The 26,319-nt window shown below is 37.0% G+C and overlaps 1 protein-coding gene across 1 annotated transcript; it reads right to left on the reverse strand.

Annotated features, from left to right (window-relative positions):
- Positions 1-633: 633 nt before the first annotated feature.
- On the reverse strand, positions 634-2,270 carry LOC122041118. Its single transcript, XM_042600706.1, has one exon. The coding sequence runs from the start codon at positions 2,007-2,009 to the stop codon at positions 1,005-1,007; it is 1,005 nt and encodes a 334-aa protein (XP_042456640.1). The 5' UTR covers positions 2,010-2,270; the 3' UTR covers positions 634-1,004.
- Positions 2,271-26,319: the final 24,049 nt, after the last annotated feature.

The following is a 26,319-nucleotide window of genomic DNA, read 5'->3' on the forward strand; positions in this document are numbered from 1 at the left end:
TAAGATGGCATACCTTCAAGACACCCTTTGAGAGATGTAAAGAATTACCTCATCAAAGTTAAAGCAACAGTAATAACAAGCCTTATTATTCCCAGCTAACTATGGTCATCAGCTATAAGAGCCTAATTCCAAGTAAAGTCAAAGAATTTTACATAATAAGATAATATGACATATGAAGCCTTCAGTAAATCAAATTGCAGAAAAGGCAGAAAAAATGTTTACTCACATTCATTGAGCATGAATTGAAGTATATGAAGCATCTTCAAGTTAGTATAGAGAAGAGATTTGCCAGAGTAACCTGAGAGGTAAAATGTGAATTTTCCAAGAAATGCAATCAAAAAGTCATGAAGATAAGATAAATACCTATCATTTTTCTGATCAAAATTTTCCAGCTGACAAACTTGGACACTGGTTACATAACTCAAGGCATGCATCAATGTCAGTATTTTCACAAGGATCCACTAATTGTAAAATCCAATACTGTGGAAGAAATTTATGCTATGTAAGCCATCGACAAGATTCCTATGTAGCAAAATTATATCTTTCACATCTGGAAGAATGAACACAAGGACAATTTCATAACTGATCAAATTTGAAATTGATAGTTAATGATATGCAAACACTCAGAGAGAGTGACACAACAGGTATTTTGAAAATCCACTGCAATCAAATGTACGCCACTGAGACAAATTTATTTTTGAACACAAAACTAAATAATGATATGTAAGATTTACATTATACACTAAGGATATCACTTGGTTATATTCTGAACAATTAGGGACGCACAGAATATGAAGTATCAAGGTTGCATTGCCTCATCAAATGGCGAGCTTTGGTTTATGGCAATTTTTAACATGGAAACATTCTGAAGAAGATTCTCTGATTCACCAGAAAAATTGGTGAATATTCTTTAGCTTGTCGGAGAAAATATCTCTTTCCCTCTGTATGCATCCTCTGACGAAACTGACTCCAAGAAAAGATATCATGTGAACGAGTTCTGTTCATCAAGTATCCAATACTTGGGCAGAAATAGTTCCCTTTGCTTCAAGCAATTTGACATCCTCACCCATTTCTTCTACGATAGATGATCTACAGGTAAAATAGAACACTGCGCTCATCATGGAATCTACTAATACAACAAATGAATACATGAAGACCAGAAGAGGTCCCTCCCACAGTCGTGATGAACCATCCCCATAGCTCAGTGTTTTCACTCTATGCTCAAAAAGCCCTTCCACGAAAGCCATCCCAATAGTCGACCCAAGGAATATGAGGAGTCCCGCCTGCGTCTGCCCCCTGATTACCTGCACCGATCTGAACAACGCTTGTAGCCCAGAGACCTCTTCCAGGACAGAGATCACGCTCGCGAGGTTGCAGACAATGATGGTGTGGGCGTAAACCATCGAGAAGATGAGCACCGTGAACAAGGCGGGGTAGACGACGATTTCGGGCGGGTAACCCAATCGAGCGAACACATTGCAGACAAGCAGGATGAGGGAAATGAAGAGCGAGAGGCAAGCAGAGATGGCAGCGCAGACACAGAGGTAGGTGGAGAGAAGGCGGGGCCAGATCCTTCGCGCGACCGAAAAAAATTCAGCGTGGACAGACTTCTTACAGGCGTAGCAACAGGCGACGGAGTAGGCAATGGAGGCGCGGGCGAGGAGGAGAGCGGTGGCAAGGAGCGGGAAACAGGAGGCGGCAGAGAGAACGGATGCGGCGAGGTGGCGGCAGAGCTGGAGGAGAGAGCGGAGCGGCGGGAGGCCACTGGCGACGGAGAGTCTAGCGAGGCGGTGGGAGAGGGCCGCGGTGGCGGCACGCGGGGCGAGGGCGCCAGAGAGGAGCGCGGCCGAGACGGGGCAAATGAGGAACGCGAGGGCGGTCATGAAAGGGGACGGATCTGCGCGGAGAATCCGCACGGTCTCTCGCAGGATATCGAGAGCGCTCATCGGCGGCCGCACCGCCCTCCTCGCCTCTCCTATTACTCCGCCGCCTCCGCCGACGGCATCCATTGCGAACGAGATCTCCCTTGTCGTTTCTCTAGCCCCCGAGTTCTTGCGTGAGCTGTGCGGCAACGGAGAGGTCAGATGAGGAGAAGAAAGAAAGGGAGAATGGCGTGAAGAGGCGGAAAGGGGAATCGAGACACGAGATGCGAAGGGGACGGCACACTTTTGTTCCTCCGTCAACCGAGGCGGATGCGAAGGCGGAAGAGGCGACCGCTTTGATGATCCAGAGCGGAACGACGATGGTCATCAGAAGCGCGATGGACCCATCGCAATGGGTTTGTCCGATTCAATTTAAATTAATATTAGGCTTCAAAATCCATTTGACTTCAATTGGATTAGCCGGCCCAGCCTGATTACGCGGATGTCGGTGGGGATAAATCACCGGTGTCGGTGTCGTGAATTGGCCCGTCGAAAGGGAGCCACAGCTGACAGATTGATAGTAGACCTTATCACGGTTCGAATTCGACGGTTCGATGATTTCAAACATGTCGACCTTTAATCTGAATCATCTAAGACGATTACAGTTCACAGTTCAGAACTGTCGATTCACGATTCATCACGATTCTAAATTATTATATTAAAAAAATTAAAAATTAAATATTACAAATTACAAATTAAAATTTATTGGAAAAAAATTATACTTATTTAAGTTATCTACGTACCCCTTAGAGAAATCAAAACACACGTAGTTTTTTTACATTTTTATTCTTTTACATTTTCACTCACTTCCATTTCCCGTTCCTGTCGTATTCACTCCTTCAGTATCAAAATCTTCAACTTCGTCATCTGAAAGTTGCATTCCTTAGATTCTTTTCTCCGATCTGGTTCAATCGCCCAGTAATGTTTGGGCTTCCAATGAGTCGAGAGACAAAGTTGATCGTTGTTTATCTAATATGTTACCGCTGACACTGAACGTCTGCTCCACAGCAACAGTTGACACTGGACAAACTAAAATTTCTTTAGTGAACACGGAGAGAACGAGAAAGCTTTGAGCCTTCTGTGACCACCACTTTAATATATCGAAATTTTCGTTATGTGCTTCATTAAAATTAAAAGAAATTGTAAAATTATTCTCAAATTCTTACGTGGAATTTGAGGATCCTTGTAGACATTTTGTCCGTTCTTTTAATAAAAGTTATATTTTTGTAAGTTTTAAACTACTACTAGTAGTTTGTTGTATTTCAAAAATATTAATTTATGTTCCATATTTTGTATAATATTGATTATAAATATCATATAAATAAATTCTAACATTATATATAACATTAACTCGATCAGGAGAAGAAAAATCTTTAATTAGAATTAAAGTATCATAATATAAAATTAACATTTTTTTTTTTGTAAAACTTATAATTTAAATCTAGGATCCAAATGTAATTAAATAAATTTCAAGAATAAAATAAAATATCTTCATTTAAAACTAATACTATATTAAAAAAAAATTCTAAAACTAATTGAGCATGGAATTGTTCGATTGTATCATTAAATACTTTTAAAATTTCACAAATACTACTACCAATATTCCATTGTTGTGAAAATAAATATATATTAGTATTAGTATTTTGTACAAAAAATGAACATAATAATTCTTTATATTCAAATGAATCTTGTTTGGTATTTTGAATTCCAACATGTTGGTACATCACGTAAAAATTTTTTAGGTCTCATTTCATTAGTTTTACAAAACCTATCTCATTATTTCATTATAAATGGATGAGACCATAAATAAGAAATTACAATTTTAATTGGTTTAATATAACTTTCTAAAATTTTTAAACCATCTTGAACACATAAATTTAAAACATGATATACACAACAAATATGAAAAAATAAACCGTCAATAATAGATTGACAAACAAACTTTAAATCATCTATATAAGCTGTATTGGAACTAACATTATCTAATGATATTGGAAATATTTTATGAGTTAAGCCATATTTTTTGAAAATTAAACATAATAATTGTGTGATATTATGAGCATTATGTAATTCATCAAAAACTCTATAAGCTAACAATCTTTTTTGGAGGTTCCAAGAGTTATCGATCCAATGCCAAGTCACACCCATATACGAATGTGTTTACCAATGATCACTCTAAATATCGGAACATAAAGAAACTTTATTATCTAATTTACTGAATTCATCAATTAAATTATCTTTTCCTGTTTTACTAATTTTTTAATTATACGAGTAAGTGTAGTTCTAGGAACACGTTTAGCACATGGATTAAGAGATTTTTTACAAAAATATGTAAATGTGCATTTAGATCCAAAACTAAAAGAAAGATGTTCTACGGAAATAAATTTAACTAATGATTCTCTTAATTTATTATCCGAATATAAAAATAAACCTAAATCGGTACTATCGCTAGTTGAAGAAAAATCTTGATAATTGTGGTTGAGAACGGTCGAGTCCAAATTCCGTCGAGTGCTTCGTTTCTATATGTCATTTCAACGATCCATAGACGCTGCCGGCTTGGAATTTGTAGGAAACATTGCAGTGCTTACATTTTGCATGCATTTCTCCCGACGGAAGTGTAACGACCACCCATCTTACTACTACTACAATACTCTAAGGATGACCGTTACTTAACTACTAACTCTACTTAATCGGTGTGATCGAAACCACGAGGAATCCCTACCGAAAAATTTCGGCAGAGTCTCCCCTGTACCGGTGACCATAAAACAAAATACAAACATAGTATACATCAACCACAGGCGGCTGGAACATTTATCAAACACCCACGCAGTTAAATAATTATCAAACACACAAATATTTACTTACTAAACTGAACTCATCCTACATACAACCTAGAACAAGAATAAACTCGAATGACACGGAGTGTAAAGTACAGTCTCAAATGTTTACAATAACTAAAATGCGGAAACTAAAAAGAATAAGGAAGGAGACTAAAGGAACTCCTTTCTAGTCCCAAGACTTCCATAGTCCTGGCATCACACATCATCTGCGCCACCTTGTCGCCTTCCTTTATCTGCAGTAAGAGGAAATGCAAACTATAAGCAAAATGCTTAGTAAGCGCTATCTAATTCACAAAAACTCGATATGCATGTGAATATACTGAAAACTAAAACTGAATGCTCAAAAGGAAAACTACTCATGCTCATCTACTAGTAAATAAACAAACATACAGAAGTGTTAAACATGTAAAGCTACTCATGCTCTTCTAATAGCAAAGAATAGTAAGCTAATCTAAATAACATGCTAGCATAAAAGGAAACTAAACTTGCTGATTTTAAAACAAAGTGAAACTTAATTCATTTGTTCTAAACTTATTCTTTTATACTCTTATACTTATGTGAAACTTATTTTGTTTGTTCAAAAACTTATACTTATAATACTTCAAAATAATAATCAACTTTCTTCTTAGGCCCAGCAACTGTACTTGCTATGCGCACATCCCTAACTAGACCCGAGATAGCTGGTCCCGAATCTAGTAGAGTTTACTAGGTTATCTAAATCTAGGGACGACTATGGGAGCCCAGCTCAAGGACAACTGAGAGTCCTGCATATTAGGTTATCTAAACCTAGGGACGACTATGGGAGCCCAACCCAAGGACAACTGAGAGTCCAGTACAGTGCCACTGATAAAAGTAAAATACTTGTTATCTTTTAATACTTCTAATATATAATGCCTCGGCATTTTCTTTAGCACCTTATGTGACAAAATCCCTAAAGTCTTGACTTCGGGATCTACTTAAAGCCATGGCCTTTTTTTTCGTTTCTTTATCTTTCTTATGCTTGTTAATACTTCTAATAAAAGAATGCTCCTTAAAAATAAACTGAAATGCATAAAACAATTTCTAACATTGAAGTACTAAACTGCACAATCAAGGGATCTAAACTGCACTAAAACTAAATCTGCATACAAGCTTAATCAAATCAGCTCTAAGATTGGAGTTAGCAAGTAAAGTACAAACTGCATGCTAAAAGAAACCGAGGTTGTTCCTGTTCGGAACTCATGGAAAATCAAAGGTTAAAATACTAAACTTAAAGCTAATCATGTTCATGGAAATAACAAGGACAACTAAGCTACAAAATACACTATGTATGGTTGTTCGTGCCTAGTTTTGGTAAGGACAACTAAGCTACAGAATACACTATGTGTGTTGTTCGTGCACATCGCATAGCATAGAAAACTATAACTAAAATTAGCTAACTTGTTGAAAGAAAACTAAATTAGCTTACCTGCTGAATTTGTAACAAAAGGAATCATTCTTGCTGAATTGAACCTTAAGAAATAAAACTTGCTGAATTGAAACTTTAAGGAATCAAACTTGCTGCTTTTTAAATTTCAATATGATTAACTTTAAACCAGTAATTAAAAGCTTAACTATATGCTAAATCCATTAAAACCCTTCTCCTCTTCCTATAAAAACTCACGGCATGATTCAGAAACAAGAAATAACAAGAGGAAACAAGGTCTGAAGCAACCATTCCCAAGCTAAACAGACATCCCTATTCCCTTCTTTGAGGCACACAACAACAAGCACAAAATAGACAATCTGCACAGTATGATCCGAAAACAGAGAAAGCAAGGAAACTCATGCAAAGCTTCGGGAACAAGGAGAGGATCAAGGAAAGTATCAACAGATCAAGCCGAGACCTCTACAATTCCTCCTGTTCAACACTACTACAAGGCAACCCAAAGGAAACAAATTGCTTCATATGACCATCCACGAGGGTACCAGCAGGCACACATGCAAATCCAGTTTGGCTATGGCAGTGAATAACACAGGTAATATATTTTATATATGGGTGACTAACTTCAAGCATTAGCTAGTAAATTCCAAGGATAATTTATGGTTTATTTCAGTTTGGAACTTCAACTACAGTGCCTACATATTTGAATTTCTACCATGTGTTACCTTGCCTCCATTAACTAGATTTGTTTGTCCACTGTCCTTAGCTTCTACACATAATGCAAGGGTTTAGCATGGAATGCATCATACAACATGAACAACCTAATCAATTCATTCATTTCCTCAATCCAACAACTGAATCGAAATTATACAATAGCAAGGAAATTTAATTCTGAGGTATTACAAACATATAACTGTTCTTTGTTCATAGCAGTAACCACAAACCACCCCCCCTGCTCTGTGCCACGGCAAGAAGACTAAGAAGGGACAATTTGCTCAACTTCTTACCCCTTTCTTGTTCCTTCCTTGAGTCTCACGGCAGGAAGCCCTAAACAACAATCTCCATAACAAAATTCGGAAACAAAACGAAACCAAATTCCTGGAAATCCAAAATCCCCCACGGCACATTCACCAAAACAAGAGAAACTCTAAATCAAAGGTTCGAAACTACTCTTACGCAGGTGAGTAAGCACTTACGGCATGTTCTTGGATTCAAACCGAGAAGGAGGAGCTGTTAGGGTTTCGGTGGCTTGCGATTTTGGCTTCGTCTTCGTGCTCACAGCCTTCTTCTTGACGAGGGGAGCTTGGATCCGAGAAGAGCTCGCGGAAGGATCCCCTTTGGCCGGAGACGAAGCTAGGTCTTCGTTTTCATTCTCGCTCGGGCAGAAACGGCGCACGCGAGAGGTGAGGAGAATGGTTTCGAATAATACCTAAGTTCCTTTTTCTTATACTAGGGTTTCATTACAACTTAACTATATTTCGTTATAGGTTTAGTTAAGAAAAGTTCGGCTGGTCTGTTGGTTAAGCGAATCTTTGCTTAACCCGAGGTTTCCGGTTCAAACCTCGTCTTGGACGTTATTTTTGTCAAAACTTCTTTCGTTTTGTAAAAATATCAAACGACTTCCAAAATTGCATAAAAATACTCTAAAAATTTCTAAAAATCTCTAGAATATTTTAAAAATATTTCTAAATATTTTTAAAGATATTTAGAACTCGAAATAGGGAAATTTGGGTTGTTACAATTCTCCCTATTTTATAAAAAGTTCGTCCTCGAACTTAGAATAATTCTAGATCTCTCTGTCTCATACTGTCTTCATGCTCCTAAGTAACTTCCTCGTGTTTCTGGTTCTAAATGACTTACACTACTGGTACTTTTTGTTTCTTAGTCTCTTAACTTCTCGGTCTTCTATTATTCATATCGCATCGTACCCATTAGTGGTCCTTGTAAGGCTTGATATCTTCTCTATCCTTTCTAAACATACTTATGTATATGAATATAAAAGAGACAAAACTTCTATCTTACTAAAGCACATTTAAGCGATTACTCCATACTGCAAATAATAAAGAAAGCATAAAAGGAAAACTTAAATACTTTCTTACTTGAAGACGGCAAGGCTGGTGCTGATGTGTGATGCTGGAGAATGGGAACTGCTCTGATACCAACGGTAACGATCACCCTTATTACTACTACTACTATACTCTAAGGATGACCGTTACTTAACTACTAACTCTACTTAACCGGTGTGATCAAAACCACGAGGAATCCCTACCGAAAAATTTTGGCAGAGTCTCCCCTGTACCGGTGACCATAAAACAAGATACAAACATAGTATACATCAGCCACAGGCGGCTGGAACATTTATCAAACACCCACGCAGTTAAATAAGTATCAAACACACAAATATTTACTTACTAAACTGAACTCATCCTACATACAACCTAGAACAAGAATAAACTCGAATGACACGGAGTGTAAAGTACAGTCTCAAATATTTACAATAACTAAAATGCGGAAATTAAAAAGAATAAGGAAGGAGACTAAAGGAACTCCTTTCTAGTCCCAAGACTTCCATAGTCCTGGCATCACATATCATCTGCGCCACCTTGTCGCCTTCCTTTATCTGCAGTAAGAGGAAATGCAAACTATAAGCAAAATGCTTAGTAAGCGCTATCTAACTCACAAAAACTCGATAAGCATGTGAATATACTGAAAACTAAAACTGAAAGCTCAAAAGGAAAACTACTCATGCTCATCTACTAGTAAATAAACAAACATACTGAAGTGCTAAACATGTAAAGCTACTCATGCTCTTCTAATAGCAAAGAACAGTAAGCTAATCTAAATAGCATGCTAGCATAAAAGGAAACTAAACTTGCTGATTTTAAAACAAAGTGAAACTTAATTCATTTGTTCTAAACTTATTCTTTTATACTCTTATACTTATGTGAAACTTATTTTGTTTGTTCAAAAACTTATACTTATAATACTTCAAAATAATAATCAACTTTCTTCTTGGGCCTGACAACTGTACTTGCTATGCGCGCATCCCTAACTAGACTCGAGATAGCTGGTCCCGAATCTAGTAGAGTTTACTAGGTTATCTAAACCTAGGGACGACTGTGGGAGCCCAGCCCAAGGACAACTGAGAGTCCTGCATACTAGGTTATCTAAACCTAGGGACGACTATGGGAGCCCAACCCAAGGACAACTGAGAGTCCAGTACAGTGCCACTGATAAAAGTAAAATACTTGTTATCTTTTAATACTTCTAATATATAATGCCTCGGCATTTTCTTTAGCACTTTGTGTGCCAAAATCCCTAAAGTCTTGACTTCGGGATCTACTTAAAGTCTTGGCATTTTTTTTCTTTTCTTTATCTTTCTTATGCTTGTTAATACTTCTAATAAAAGAATGCTCCTTAAAATGAAATTGAAATGCTTAAAATAATTTCTAACATTGAAGTACTAAACTGCACAATCAAGAGATCTAAACTGCACTAAAACTAAATCTGCATACAAGCTTAATCAAATCAGCTCTAAGATTGGAGTTAGCAAGTAAAGTACAAACTGCATGCTAAAAGAAACCGAGGCTGTTCCTGTTCGGAACTCATGGAAAATCCAAGGTTAAAATACTAAACTTAAAGTTAATCATGTTCATGGAATTAACAAGGACAACTAAGCTACAAAATACACTATGTATGGCTGTTCGTGCCTAGTTTTGGTAAGGACAATTAAGCTACAGAATATACTATGCGTGTTGTTCGTGCACATCGCATAGCACAGAAAACTATAACTAAAATTAGCTAACTTGTTGAAAGAAAACTAAATTAGCTAACCTGCTGAATTTGTAACAAAAGGAATCATTCTTGCTGAATTGAACCTTAAGAAATAAAACTTGCTGAATTGAAACTTTAAGGAATCAAACTTGCTGCTTTTTAAATTTCAATATGATTAACTTTAAACCAGTAATTAAAAGCTTAACTATATGCTAAATCCATTAAAACCCCTTCTCCTCTTCCTATAAAAACTCACGGCATGATTCAGAAACAAGAAATAACAAGAGGAAACAAGGTCTGAAGCAACCATTCCCAAGCTAAACAGACATCCCTATTCCCTTCTTTGAGGCACACAACAACAAGCACAAAATAGACAATCTGCACAGTATGATCCGAAAACAGAGAAAGCAAGGAAACTCATGCAAAGCTTCGGGAACAAGGAGAGGATCAAGGATCAAACCTCGGAGACCTCTACAATTCCTCATGTTCAACACTACTACAAGGCAACCCAAAGGAAACAAATTGCTTCATATGGCCATCCACGAGGGTACCAGCAGGCACACATGCAAATCCAGTTTGGCTATGGCAGTGAATAACACAGGTAATATATTTTATATATGAGTGACTAACTTCAAGCATTAGCTAGTAAATTCCAAGGATAATTTATGGTTTATTTCAGTTTGGAACTTCAACTACAGTGCCTACATATTTGAATTTCTACCATGTGTTACCTTGCCTCCATTAACTAGATTTGTTTGTCCATTGTCCTTAGCTTCTACACATAATGCAAGGGTTTAGCATGGAATGCATCATACAACATGAACAACCTAATCAATTCATTCATTTCTCAATCCAACAACTGAATCGAAATGACACAATAGCAAGGAAATTTAATTCTGAGGTATTACAAACATATAACTGTTCTTTGTTCATAGCAGTAACCACAAACCACCCCCCCTGCTCTGTGCCACGGCAAGAAGACTAAGAAGGGACAATTTGCTCAACTTACTTACCCCTTTCTTGTTCCTTCCTTGAGTCTCACGGCAGGAAGCCCTAAACAACAATCTCCATAACAAAATTCGGAAACAAAACGAAACCAAATTCCTGGAAATCCAAAATCCCCCACGGCACATTCACCAAAACAAGAGAAACTCTAAATCAAAGGTTCGAAACTACTCTTACGCAGGTGAGTAAGCACTTACGGCATGTTCTTGGATTCAAACCGAGAAGGAGGAATAGGGTTTCGGTGGCTTGCGATTTTGGCTTCGTCTTCGTGCTCACAGCCTTCTTCTTGACGAGGGGAGCTTGGATCCGAGAAGAGCTCGCGGAAGGATCCCCTTTGGCCGGAGACGAAGCTAGGTCTTCGTTTTCTTTCTCCCTCGGGCAGAAACGGACACGCGAGAGGTGAGGAGAATGGTTCCGAATAATACCTAAGTTCCGTTTTTTTATACTAGGGTTTCATTACAACTTAACTATATTTCGTTATAGGTTTAGTTAAGAAAAGTTCGGCTGGTCTGTTGGTTCTGCTTAACCCGAGGTTTCCGGTTCAAACCTCGTCTTGGATGTTATTTTGTCAAAATTTCTTTCGTTTTGTAAAAATATCAAACGACTTCCAAAAATTGCGTAAAAATATTCTAAAAATTTCTAAAAATCTCTAAAATATTTTAAAAATATTTCCAAATTTTTTTAAGGATATTTAGAACTCGAAATAGGGAAATCAAGAAGAGTGACCTTCTCAAAATGTTTAGTGAAAATAGAGTCTTTAGAGGAGGAAATTCCCGAACCTTAGAAGTAATTGCATCAGTACTTCCTTGTGTTTCGGGTGTCGGATTCGGAAGATGCTCAATCTCATCATCGGTGGATTGAATGTTGGGGGGTCCTCCTCTCGCGGATTCATTGTTTCATTTTCCTTCTGAGCTCGAGATAACGCACCTCCGCGATCTCATTCCATTGTAATTGAAAATTGAAAATGAAAACGTGTAGAGAATACGAAATTAAGATTAAGAGTAGAAAAGATGTGTATGAAAATGATGAAATAAGCTCTCTATTTTATAGAGTTTTGATAATAACAGACACTAAATCATAGTCATTGATAAAAAACGGTCAAATGATTCTAACCGTTGAAAAAAAAAAAATACCCAACCTCCCCTCTCCCAACGGCTATGAACCGTCGATTTAAGCTGGTAAAAAAAAAATTTAAATGTTGAACCGGCGGATCGAACCAGCGATCCAATTTTGCACCAACAAAATTTGTCAGGCCGGTTCCAATTCGACGCGACAAATTGGCCGGTACGGGTCCGGGTCTGATCGGTAGGCATTATATATACATATCGGGACCTTGGTGCTCCGGTTTGTGCCGCTAGGCACTTTCCGGGACACTATCCCTAGTGGTGATACCAAAGTAATTTGAACCAATGGTATAATGGTTCAAAAGTGATGATTTAATGATTTTTGGATTGTTGATTTTTAACCTTAGTCATCTAACATGTTCACAGTTCAAAATCCGTCTGTTACAATTCGGTTCGTGATTTGCGAAGTCCAATATTATTATTTTTTTAAAAATATAAATAAATTAATATACTTTTAGGGTATAGGAAATCAAAACTCACTTAGTTTATTTACTTTTTTAACCTTTTTTAGTTTTTATTACCTTTGACAGTGGCATTATTACTCACTGATATTTTCTATTCTTCTTATATTATTCATTCTTTGCTATCAAAATTTTCTATTTTGTTATCTGAAAATTATATTTATAATTTTTTTTTCTCTTATACAATCATCAAATAATATTTATGCTTTTAAAGAGTCATAAAGTGGATGATCATTCATTTAATATATTATTTCCAAAACTAAATATCTATTTTATAATAGCGGTTGACACTGACAAATCAAAATTTCTTTTATCTTTTATAATGATAAAAAGATGAGAAAACTTTCAACCTTATTTGACCACCACGGTAAATATCAAAATTTGATTTGTTATCTATTTTATTAAAATCAAAAGAAATCATAAAATAATTTTTAAATTCTTATTTAAAAATTGAGAATTCTCATGGATATTTCGTTCTCTTGATCAAAATTACACCTTTGTAAATTTTAAATATTGATATTTTATATTTTAGATATATTAGTTTCGGATCCTTATTTTAAACTCTAACCTTCGTAAATTCATATAAATTATTTTAAGTATTTTATATAAAGAATAAAAATCTTTAAATAGAATTAAAGTGGGATAATATAGAATTAAAATTTTGTGTAAAATATTTAATTTAAATTTTGTTCCTAAAGTAAATAGGACTCAATCATTTTTTTTCATTTTATTTTCATTGCTAATACTAAGGAGAGAAAAACTCATTTGCAATGCATTCGTAACTAAATATGAAATAGAATAATAAACAATAAAAAATTATTGAGTTGCATAATTAAATATTTTTAAAATTTTATAAATATTTATATATATATATATATATATATATATTTTATTAAATAAATATATATTAGTATTATTAGTATTTTGCCATAAAAAATAAACATAATAATTTTCTTTATTGAAATTAATCTTATAATATTGATATATTGAATTTCAATATGTTGTACATTAATGTAAATTTTGTAGATCTCATTCCATTAATTTTATAAAATTAATTTTATTATTTTATTATTATACGATGCTAAATAAGAAATAGTCCCCGGGGCTATGGTGTCACGGTAGGATATATAGATTGTCACCCAGACACTCATGGTTCTATCTTCAGTTATGGCATATTTGTAGAAATTTTTCCTTTAAATGGAGGGGAGGAGGGCAGCGCAATTAAACGATGTTGAACTTCTGGGTTGACCGTCGCGTACGCTTCCCGATTTACCTTGGTGGCCGGTGGAAAACTTTCGTTGGACGAGCCGAGCCGGTCACCCAGGGATAGTGAATGAGGCTAACTGGGATTATCATATTTTATCATAAATAAAAAATATTAATATTAATTAGCTTAATTTAATTTTCTAAAATTTTTAATCCATCTTGAATGTATAAATTTAAAACATGATATATGCAATGGTTATAAAAAAAATAAATCATCAATAAAATTTGCATTAAAATTATCAAATGATATTAAAAATATTTTAAAAAATAATTCATATTCTCCTAAAATTAAGAATAATAATTGAGAGAGGGTGGAGCATTATGTACTTCAACAAAAATTCTATAGAGTAATAAATGTTTTAAAATTATTTAGGAGTTATCAATTCAATGATAAGTGACACTCATATATGAATGTGTAACGCCCGCCCTCTCTGCTAACCCTAAGGGACGGGGCTACGAAACTCTACGTACATATTACAGCGGAAGACTTAAAAATTATTTTTCTTAACTTAATTAAAACCGAACTACACTAACATGGTTTCATAACATGATAACAAAATAAATAAAAACTTAGCATCAAGTCACTCATATTGTATTACATTTCACAAAACCAAAGCATAGTTCTTAAAGGTTTTAAAGCAGGTTCTTAATTAATTGCCTAGCCACCGCCACACACATCATCTTTGCCCCTCCTGCTGCTCCTTTAGCTCATCCATCTCTTTCCTTTATCTGTGGTACAAGGAAAGTAAGCTATGAGCACTCATGGCTCAGTAAGTTCCTTTCCTACTCACTAAAACCAACAATCAATACGTAATCAAATAATGTCTCAACTTAACATGATTTCAACTAGTCATGGCATAACACAACATATTCTTTAAGCATATCATGCAACATAACAAACATCATAACTAGTCATGGCATATCATCTCTTAAAGCATAGCATGAAACATAACATAATCGTATCATGGCATATCATCTCTTAAAACATAGCATGAAACATAACATAATCATATCATGGCATATCATCTCTTAAAACATAACATGAAACATAACATAATCATATCATGGCCTATCATCTCTTAAAGCATAGCATCATCACCACTTGATCATAAAGTATATGCAATATGATTTTGAAAACATGTATCCGAAAAACATGTGTATGTCTCATGATCTTTAAAACCATTTCTTCTTACATATATACTTGAACATAATCTCAACTTAAAGGGGATCCCGGCTATGTACCACTTACATATTGCGCGCAACCTATGTAGGTCCAAGGTAGCAAGTCTTGAACCCTACAAGGTAAACATACTAGGCCCGAGTCTTACTCCATCGACCTAGGGGCACTTAGGAGTCCATCCCTAACGAGGCCCGAGTCTTATTCCATCGACCCCGGGGCGCTTATGGAGCCCACCCTTGGTACAAGCCACTTAAAGTAAAGTACATGTCATACTTATACATATCATACATCATAAAAGCATGCATCACTTAGGCACACATCATATCATAAAAGTATGCATCACTTAGGCATACATCATGTCATAAAAGTATGCATCACTTAGGCATACATCATATAAAAGTATGCATCACGTAGGCATACATCATGTCATAAAAGCACGTATCACTTAGGCATACATCATATAAAAGTATGCATCCCTTAGGCATATCTCATATTAACATGCATATCATAAAAGCATACATATTTCTATCCACATAGCATATCATAAAAGCATGCATATTCTAAGCACATAGTATATCATTAAAACATGCATATTTCTAAGCACATAACATATCATTAAAACATGCATATTCTAAACACATATCGTATCATAAAAACATGCATATTCTAAACACATAACATACCATCAAAGCATGCATATTCTAAACACATATCATATCATAAAAACATGCATATTCTAAACACATCTCATATCATAGAAAGTATAAATCACAAGCATACATGTTTAAGCATAAGGGTGTATCATGTGATTATACTATCCTACGAACATGGTAACATAGTTAACTTGGGTTCTAAGCTTCCTAATCCTTTGGATTCTTATCATGGCTGAACCCCCTTAGATCTCAATTTAGGTAAAAACAACCCCCAAGCATGTGAAACCTAAATTATCATTACATCAATTTCATAGAAAGCATTATAAGCATGATTTACTTGGTTTCTAAGTTCTCCAAGTCCTTAAACTCAAGTGGCCGAACCCTATCAGTACATAAACAAGGTCTCAAATGTCATGAAGGCATGGAAACCTTAAACCACATTTATAGCATTTTTTCCAAGTAACATAGTAAGCATATGGAGCTAGTTCCTAAGTCCTTCAAGCTCTTAACATATGTCATGGTCAAACTTTTAACAAGTGTTCATTAGGGCTACAAATAAACATACAAGCATGTGAACTTGAACTAACATCATGTATGAATTCATAACAAGACATTATACAACATGTATAGCCGAAACTTACCCTAGTCTCATTTAGGTCACTAAACAACATATAGTATGAGAACTTTGGTTTTCTACTTATCATACTTCATGTAGAGTGACATAAGCATATTTAATTTTTGTTCTAGGGTTTCTAGGGCATTTATCCCTTCATGGAAGAAACACACAATGATCCATTTAGGTCATGGAAAAATTATACAAACATGTGACACCATCAACACATTATCATATTTTCATAAGAAGTACTTTTAACACATTTGGTTTCATTTCTAAGGCCTCTAAGTCTTTTAAACCCTATTTGGCCGAAACTCACAGAATATAAACTTTCTTCAAATAGCCTAAAAGCATGAGAAATTATACAAATTTCATAGCATGTATAATGACAAGCACAATAATCATACATGTGAATTGTATCCTAGGCTTCCTAGGTTTCTTTCCCTTTTTCTTTTATTTTTCCTCATGGCCGAAACCTACCAATCTTTAAACTAGGTTTTAAGTGACCTAATGCATAGAAAAACCTAAGTAAGTTTCATGGCAAAAATTACTAAGAACATCATATATAAAGTTGGTTCATAAACAAGCTAGAACCCTTGTAATCTTACATGTCATATATCATGTAACTAATTTTCTATACTCCAAATAAACATGAGAGCATTAAACAACTTCCATATCATAATATCACAGAGGTCTTGAGCATATTAGAATTTTGTTTAAGCTCTTCTAAACTATCCATCTAATCATGGCCGAAAATCTACAAGAAGAGTTCATGAATTTCTAGCAATATTCAACATGCAAATTCTTTAGGAGAACTCTATATTCTATCATACAACTATGGTTATTTAAATTTAGAGGTCTTCCTAACCCTAAGCCATTTTCTTAGCCGAAACATGTAAATGGATTTCTTTTGATTCCAAGTAACTTTCAAGCAAGAAAAACCAATAAAAACCCCTTAGTAGTTCATGGGAGAAATTTTGTACTAGTTTAGTTAAACAATATTTTTCCCTAACCTCCTTAACATAATTTTGGCCGAAATTCTAGGGTTAGGTACTCCTCTGATCAAGCATCATTTAAGTATAAAAACATGAAGAAAATACTTCCTACATGACATAGAGAAAATATCATGACATAAGGTCTTGTATAAACCATCCTAGATTTGAAAACCCTTTCTTTAACCGAATTTTCTTAAGTTCTTTCCTAGATTTTCTAATCCATATAAAATCCGAAAAATCACATAAAGGCCTTGTAGCACAGGTGAGGGGAAGCTTACATCCTTTTCGCTTGTGGATCTAAGGTATGGTGAAGAAGAAGTAGCCTCTTCTTCTAGTTCCTTTCCCTTGATTCCTTTGCTAAGTCCTCCTTGTATCTTAGGCTTTCTTAGGGAAAACTTGACTTTGGGGCCGAAGATAGGGGAGAGGGGACTGTGGTGTTCTCGGTGAGGGAGAGGATGAGTGAAAGAAAATGAGAGAAAAATAATTTTCTTTTTTCTTGCTCCCTTTTATGTTAAGGGGGAAGAGGTAGCAAACTTGATTTTTGCTTTCCTTCTCCCTTAGCCTTTTTCTCTATTTTTATTTTATTTATCTTATTTTCCATTTATTCTCACCATTCATGATAAAATAAGGGGGAATGAATCCCCTTAACTCCTCTTTAAAATTTCGGCAAGATCAAAGAGGAAGAGGGAGAGAAAGGGAGGAAGGCAAGTTGCCTTTCTCTTGCTCTTTTCTTGTTTTCTTTTAGCTATCTTTTATTCTCACCTTTATCATGAGTTTCCCTCCTTTGCTATCAATATCTTCTCTCTATCCCAATTGGTTTCTACTAATTAATTCTATGAATTATAATATAAGAGGTTCAAGGTTCAATCCTTGACCATCACTTCTTTTTATTTCATTTTATTTCTTTTTACTTCAACTCACTTCTTATTATTTTTCTAAGGAAAATTCATCATTCCCATATTTATTCTTAAAAGCTTAGTGGGTGTTACAGAATGAGCTAAATGATTACTCTAAATATTAGAACATAAAAAAATTATTATTTAATTTATTAAATTCTTTAATTAAAATTATATTCCTGGTACGAGTAAGTATTATTTGAGAAATATATATAGTAGACGGATTAAGTGATTCTTGATTTTTTTTTAAAAAAAAATTAAATGTGTATTTAGACCAAAAAATTAAAAGAAAAGTATTTTAAAAAAATAAATTTAACTAATAATTCTTTTAATTTTTTATTAGAATATTTAAATAAACTTGAATCGGGACCTCCACTAGTTGAGAAAAATCTAGACAATTGTGTTTAAGAACTTTCGATTCTAAATTTCATTGCATGCTTCATTTCAACATATCGTTTCAATGACTCATAACTATCGCTTGATTAGAATTTGTAAGAGACTTTGTAATACTTACATTTTTCATGGATTTCTTTAGATGGATTAATGATTTTCTCAAAATGTTTATAAAAATAGAAGATTTAAAGGAGTGCCCCGAACCTTAGAAGTATCAGTACTCCCTTGTGTCTCAGATGTTGAAACTTGCTCTAGTTCATCATCAGTAAATTGAATGTCATTGAGATTCACATTCAGATTGACTATTTCCTATTGAATCAAAAGTCCCAGAGGAGGGGTGAATAGTACTCGTGGCTTTTTCACTTGTTCAGGTAAAACTATCGAGAGAGAAAATATAGCAGAAAGAAAGAGTAAAAGAAAATAAGTAGGCCCACGATTGCCAACAGCTTTGGTTGGACAATTCTCTAATAGTTCGAATGAGGTTACAAAATTTAAGTACAAGAACTATAATAATTTAAATGTTGTAAACGAAATTATATCGACAACTTAAAGAATTGAAGTTGTGAGCTTTCGATCGTCAGAGAAGCATTTCAATGTCGTAGAAGCATTTCAACGTCATAGAGTTGTTTCCAGAGCAGCGCACAGGGGAGACAGTTGTTCGAATTGATGTTTTGAAGGTGCTAGTCAAACCCACCTTTTATAGCCCCATCGAGGCACCTGGACTCCTCCTTGGGCTCCCCCATTGGGCTGGCATGATGTGCTCTGGTCAAAACTTCATCCAGCAAACTTTATCCACCTCCGGACGCTTGAACCAGTCCGAGCACCCGGACTGATTTGAGCACCCAGACTGATCCGAGCGCCTGAACCGCTAATGTGGACTAGCCAGTGGAAGCGTGCCACTATAGCCTGAGATGAAATTTGCCCAATCCGAGCGCCTGGACCACTCCAAGCACCTGGACCAATCAGAGTGCCTGGACTTGGACCAGTCTGGGCTCCTGGATTAGTCCGAGCGCCTGAACCAGTCCGAGTGCCTAGACTATCCGGGTGCCCTCGATGACAAAGGCTGGCCAACTGATGTGCTCCCTGTTGGCCACTAACCCGGGCGCTTGGATCAACTTCGAGCGCTCGGAGGTCCGGGTGCGTAGACAACCCTTTTTCAATAAGCTTTATTTTATATCACAAGTTAGTCAAACAAGTAATAATATGTAAAGAAAAATAATATTTGACAGTTTCTGGACTGTCCGATCCTGACTTTAAATTTAGCTGAAACTCCAGGTCGGACTAACACCTATTGTTTCCTCTATGGGAAACGCATCCTCACCTAATCTTATCAGGAGAGTTTACCTTTTACCAAACCAGTCCTTTTGACCGTTTGGACTTTTGCTCAGCACCCGAGACCTCAGGACTTTTCGCTGGACGTCCAAACCCGATGAAGGATTAAAAAGACCTTTTACTGATATTGTCCACTTTGGGCTTAAACTCTCATGATTTTTGCTCTTGGGCTCTACACAAAAGACCTCATGCCAATTGTAACGACCCAATTTTCCCTATTTCGAATTCTAAAAGTCCTTATAAAAATCTAGAAATGCTTTAGAAAAATTCTAGAGATTTTTAGGAATTTTTAGAGTATTTTTACGTAATTTTTGGAGTTCGTTTGGTATTTTTACTGAACGAAAGAAGTTTCGACAAAAATGCCCAAGCCGAGATTTGAACCGTGAACCTCGGGTGAAGCAGAGGTTCGCTTAACCAACAGACCAACCGCGGGTTTGTTAATAAAACCCGAATCAAGTTGTATTTAAGCAGGAGTAGTTAATAGAAATATTGGAGTTATAAAGGGAGAACTTAGGGCTTGATTAGCGGTGACCTAAAACTCCCGAACCTCTCTTCTCTCCTCTCACGCTCGCGACGACGCGTAGCTGTGCTCTCGGGCGAAAGAGGCGACGGAACTAGGGATCATCTCCGGCGCCGGCCAGGGTTTCCGAGAGGTTATCTTCACCTCCTTGAGGCCGGTTCGTCGAGGGGAGCACGCGGGCACAGAAGGATCGCCGGATTTGAAGCTTCATCCGAACCCTAGATTTTGATTTCTCCCTTCCGGTTGTAAGTCCAAGAATCGAAGGTGAGTTGCTTCTCACCTGCAGTAGGAGTAGTTCCGCGACATTGATCTTCTTTTCCTTTTGATTTCGGAATTTGATTTCATTCCTTATCATCCACAGCATGTCTTTTTGTTTCGGATTGTGTTGTGCCGAATTTATTGTGCTAGGGATATAGTTTCTTTTGTTTGGATCATGTGTGCAGAATTTTAGGGATTAAGGGAAATTTCCGAGATTTGTTTTCTCCCTGTTATTTCTGCCGTAGCATTCTATAGCATGCTTAGAGAGTTCTATATGAGATTCGCTTATTTCTTTTTAATGTGGCAGTAGCATGCTTTAGGAATTGATGACTGGAAGATTAAGAGTAATTCCCAAGAATTGTTTCCTCTGCCTTATTTCTATTGAAGCATGTTTAAGGAATCCAGATTTCTTGTTTCTTTGACTTATTTCTGTTGAAGCATGTTTAAGGAATCCAAATTACTCGTTCCTTAGTTTGTTTCTGCTGTAGCATGCTTAAAGATCCCAATTGCTATGTAAAAGTATAGCTTTGAACAGGTTTTACACAGTTTTTTTTATTAAGTGCAGATTGTTTTTATAGTGTCAAGCTTAGTATGCAGACTTAATTAATTCCATGCTATCCAATGTGTATGAGCAGTTTTATTTTAGAGCATGCAATTTCTGAATTTAGGCTGCTTTCATGAACCTAAACAACTCTTCATCTTGAGCATGTAGTTCTAGATTTTTCTGTGCCATTTAATAAGCATGACCAGTCCTCTTTACCATTAGAATGACATGAACAACATGTGTTTAAGTGGTTCATTTTATGTAAGCTTTACATATTTTAGTTTATATGCAATTAATTGGAAACGAGTCAGAATTTGCAAACCTGTTGAGATCATGCTTTAGTGTAACTTGTGTTAACTTTGATAGCAGTAGTAATTTTCCTTTAGGCTATGCTCGGTTAGAAACAAATCAACATGAGTAGATCCATTAAGTTCTGTTATATGTGTTTTCAGTTTTGGTATGAGGTTTTAAGTGTTGTACCATGTTATTTTTAGGCACTTCAGTTTAGTATGGCATGCAGATTTTTATAAGTATAGTATGCAGATTTTTTTTTAATAAGTAGATTTTTATAAGTATTGCTTGCAGATTTTGATAAGTAATGCATGCAGAATTTCAGTTTTAGAATAGATTTTTATTAAGCTTATAGTATAGAATTTTTGATTAGCACAATATGCAGATTTTTGTTAGGCTTTGCATGCAGATTTATGTTAAGCTTTGTATACAGATTTTCAGTACGCAGGGTGTGTTCTAGTGCACACCAAATGCTTGATAAAATGCTTAGCTCAATATAATGCTACAGTAGACATTTTAATAGCTCAGTAAATGCAGTAGAAGCATTTAAAATAACTTATTTAGTCTTGCTTCAGCTTATATGGGACTACGGTCCAATGGGTGGGTTCCCACAGTCGCCTCTAGGTTCTGATAACCTAGTAAAAGCAAGATAGGTTAATTAGTTTAAGATCCAGTATTTTACTTTTAGCAGTGGCACTGTACTGGACCAGATGTCCATTGGGTTGGGCTCCCACAGTCGTCCCTAGGTTTAGATAACCTAGTAAACCCTACTAGACTCGGAACTTGCAATCCCGGGTTTAGTTAGGGATGCGCGCACATCAAGTACAGTTGCCGGGCCCATCAGCAGCATGATTACTATTTTGATCTATTATGTAAATAATTTTCAAAACTTCAAAAATTAGTTATGTGAATACAAGTTAGACTCAGTTTAGCATTAATTAGTTCAGCTTATGTATCAGTTCAGTTTCCTATTGATACACATGATAGTTCTATGATTAACTGTACATGTTTAGCTTTCCAGTTAGTTGATTTCTTTGCTATTTATGAGCATGAGTAGCTATACATGTTTAATCTTTCAGTTAGTTGATTTCTTTGCTATTTATGAGCATGAGTAGCTATACATGTTAGTTTTCCAGTTAGTTGATTTCTTTGCTATTTATGAGCATGAGTAGCTTTACATGTTAGCATTCAGTTTTAGCATGTTTTTATTTATATACATGCATATCGAGTTTTTGTGAGTAGGATAGCGCTCACTAAGCTTTTAGCTTATAGATACTATTTTCCTCCTACTGCAGATAAAGGAAAAGGAAAAGTATAAGAAGGAAGGCGACAAGGAGATGCTGTGACAGTGTGTGTGATGCCAGGACTATGGAGAGATCCAGAATTAGCTGGCAAAATTGTCAAGACTTTTCCTTTAGTTCTCTTTTAATGTTATATTGAAATTGAGTTCATTTCCGCATTTGTAGTTTGATACCTCCTATTGTTGGAGTGATATGGTTGTTTGCTATTGCTAGAGTAGTTTCATATTTTTATTGTGCTATTATACTGCGTGGTTGTGAAATTACATGTTCCAGCCGCCTGTGGCTGAGTATACTCTGTATGTATTTACGGATATGGTCACCGGTATAGGGGAGACTCTGCCAAAATTTTTTCGGTAGAGTTTTCCTAAAGATTTTTATCATACCGGTTAAGTAGAGTTAGTAAGTCAAGTAACGGTCATCCTTAGAGTGTAGTAGTAGTAAGAAGGGTGGTCGTTACAGTTGGTATCAGAGCCAGGTTCCCATTCTCCAGCATCACACACATCAGCATCAGCCTTGCCGTCTTCCAAGTAAGAATACCTCTACTCTATTTATGTTTCTTGCTTTCATGTTTAGGAATAATTATAGCATGCTTATGTGTGATAGTCTGTAACATGTTTATAGTAGCTAGTTAAACGTGATTGATTAGTTATGTACATCCTCTATGTCTTTAGAAATGGCACGAGGACGCCCAGCTAAGCAGGCACCAGCTACTGAGCCCTAGCAAGAGGCAGACAGTTCAGTGCCTCCCCCAGACCTTACAGCATTAGTGGCTCAGTTACAGCAGATAGCCACCTTAAAGGCTAATCAGCAGAATACTCCCACAGTCACCCCGGAACCTAACCTAGCGACCCCAGCATTTATAGAGGTTCCACCAGTCCAGCCCACAGCACCAGTAGCTCCAGCAGCGGAAGCAAAGAGAGAGGCTTACCTGATCCAGTGGCAGCGAATCAAGCCCGAGAACTTCTCAGGCACCAGTGAACCATGGGATGCTCAAGCCTGGTTCAGCACGATGGAGCTTCTGGACTGGCCAGAACAGGAGAAGGTGAAGTGTGCCTCCTTCTGCCTGACAGGAGACGCACGTATGTGGTGGGAGAGAGTCAGAGCGAAGCGCCCAGTGAACCAGATGACATGGGCTGACTTCGAGAAAGAATTCTTCGAGGAGTTCTTTCACATGCGGGTCACAAACCGCCACTACGACGAGTTCACGGAGTTTCGTCAGGGCAACCTATCAGTTGAGGAAGCCGTGAAGAAATTCAACAGACTGGCTCGTCTATGTCCCGAATTAGTCAGCACAGAAAAGGAACGAGTTCGGCTGATGCTCAAAATGTTGAGGCCGGAAATAGCGATGAATGTGGCCGGTGGCATCCATAGGCCACAAACCACAGAAGAACTAGTGAGTAGTGCTCTGATCACCGAGCACTACCAGAACAACATCAAGCAGCAGAAGCAAACCTCCTCAGATTCCAAAGGCCAAGGAAGTTCAGATACTCAGAAATCTCAAGGCCACAACTCTAATTGGAAAGGGAACTCCAGCAACAAGCGCAAACCAGAGAATTACCCAAAAGGAGGACCAGCTAGCAAGCAGCCAAGTTATCCCAAGTGTGCTACTTGTGGGAAATTCCACCCAGGGGTTTGTCGTAAGGGCACACGAGGATGCTTTGAATGTGGACAAGAGGGGCACATGGCCAAGCAGTGCCCGAACAAGACCGGTCTTCCTCCGCCACAGCAGATTCAATATACAGGCCAGCCAGCTCAGTTATATCAGATGCAGTCCGCTCTAGAAGGTCCACTTATCAGCCAGGGCAGATTAGAAGGCCCTCCAGCTATGGCGGATGCGAGGATCTACTCACTCACCAGAGAGGACGTAGCCAACGCCTCGACAATTGTCACAGGTCAGATTAGTATTTTTCAGTATAGTGCTACTGTTCTATTTGATACTGGGGCAACCCATTCTTATATAGCCAGGGCATTCGCCGAAAAGTTAGCAATACCCCCAGAGGTACTCAGTAGTCAGTTTCTAACAACATTACCTTCGGGAGAAGTTATGACATCCACGCACTGGCTCAGAACAGTGCCCGTCATGATAGCAGACAGAGAACTCTTTTGTGATCTGATAGTGCTAGACATGACTGACTACGATGTCATATTTGGAATGAACTTCCTGATCAGATACAGTGCCTCCATAGAGTGCCGTAAACAGAAAGTCGTATTCCAACCTGAAGCAGAAGCACAGTTCGAGTACATCAGAGAACCCAATAGAAAAAAGGGCAAGTTAAGTCCCCGATACGTAGGACCCTACCCCGATCATAGAGAGAATTGGGAAGGTAGCTTACAAGCTAGACTTACCTCAAGATATGTCAGCAATACACAATGTATTTCATGTCTCCATGCTAAAGAAGTATATTCACGACCTTAGCCAAGTGATTCAGCCTCAGACAGTGTAGATCCAAGAGGATCTTAGTTATGAGAGCAGACACAGATAGTGGACAGAGCAGACAAGATACTAGGAAACAGAGAAGTGTCATTAGTAAAAGTCATCTGGTAGAACCAGAAGCACGAGAAAGTTATTAGGGGAACGTGGAGACAGCATGAGACAGAAATATATCCAGAATTATTCTAAGTTCGAGGACGAACTTTTTATAAGGGAGGGAGAATTGTAACGACCCAATTTTCCCTATTTCGAGTTCTAAAAGTCCTTATAAAAATCTAGAAATGCTTTAGAAAAATTTTAGAGATTTTTAGGAATTTTTAGAGTATTTTTACGTAATTTTTGGAGTTCGTTTGGTATTTTTACTGAACGAAAGAAGTTTCGACAAAAATGTCCAAGCCAAGATTTGAACCGTGAACCTCGGGTGAAGCAGAGGTTCGCTTAACCAACAGACCAACCGCGGGTTTGTTAATAAAACCCGAATCAAGTTGTATTTAAGCAGGAGTAGTTAATAGAAATATTGGAGTTATAAAGGGAGAACTTAGGGCTTGATTAGCGGTGACCTAAAACTCCCGAACCTCTTTTCTCTCCTCTCACGCTCGCGACGGCGCGCAGCTGTGCTCTCGGGCGAAAGAGGCGACGGAACTAGGGATCATCTCCGGCGCCGGCCAGGGTTTCTGAGAGGTTATCTTCACCTCCTTGAGGCCGGTTCGTCGAGGGGAGCACGCGGGCACAGAAGGATCGCCGGATTTGAAGCTTCATCCGAACCCTAGATTTTGATTTCTCCCTTCCGGTTGTAAGTCCAAGAACCGAAGGTGAGTTGCTTCTCACCTGCAGTAGGAGTAGTTCCGCGACATTGATCTTCTTTTCCTTTTGATTTAGGAATTTGATTTCATTCCTTATCATCCACAGCATGTCTTTTTGTTTCGGATTGTGTTGTGCCGAATTTATTGTGCTAGGGATATAGTTTCTTTTGTTTGGATCATGTGTGCAGAATTTTAGGGATTAAGGGAAATTTCCGAGATTTGTTTTCTCCCTGTTATTTCTGCCGTAGCATTCTATAGCATGCTTAGAGAGTTCTATATGAGATTCGCTTATTTCTTTTTAATGTGGCAGTAGCA

This window comes from Zingiber officinale, chromosome 2A (assembly GCF_018446385.1).
Source record: "Zingiber officinale cultivar Zhangliang chromosome 2A, Zo_v1.1, whole genome shotgun sequence".
Classification (NCBI taxonomy): Eukaryota; Viridiplantae; Streptophyta; class Magnoliopsida; order Zingiberales; family Zingiberaceae; genus Zingiber; species Zingiber officinale.

Coding starts and splice junctions, on each gene's coding strand:
- LOC122041118 (XM_042600706.1), bottom strand. CDS start 2,009: ATGGATGCCGTCGGCGGAGGCGGCGGAGTAATAGGAGAGGCGAGGAGG.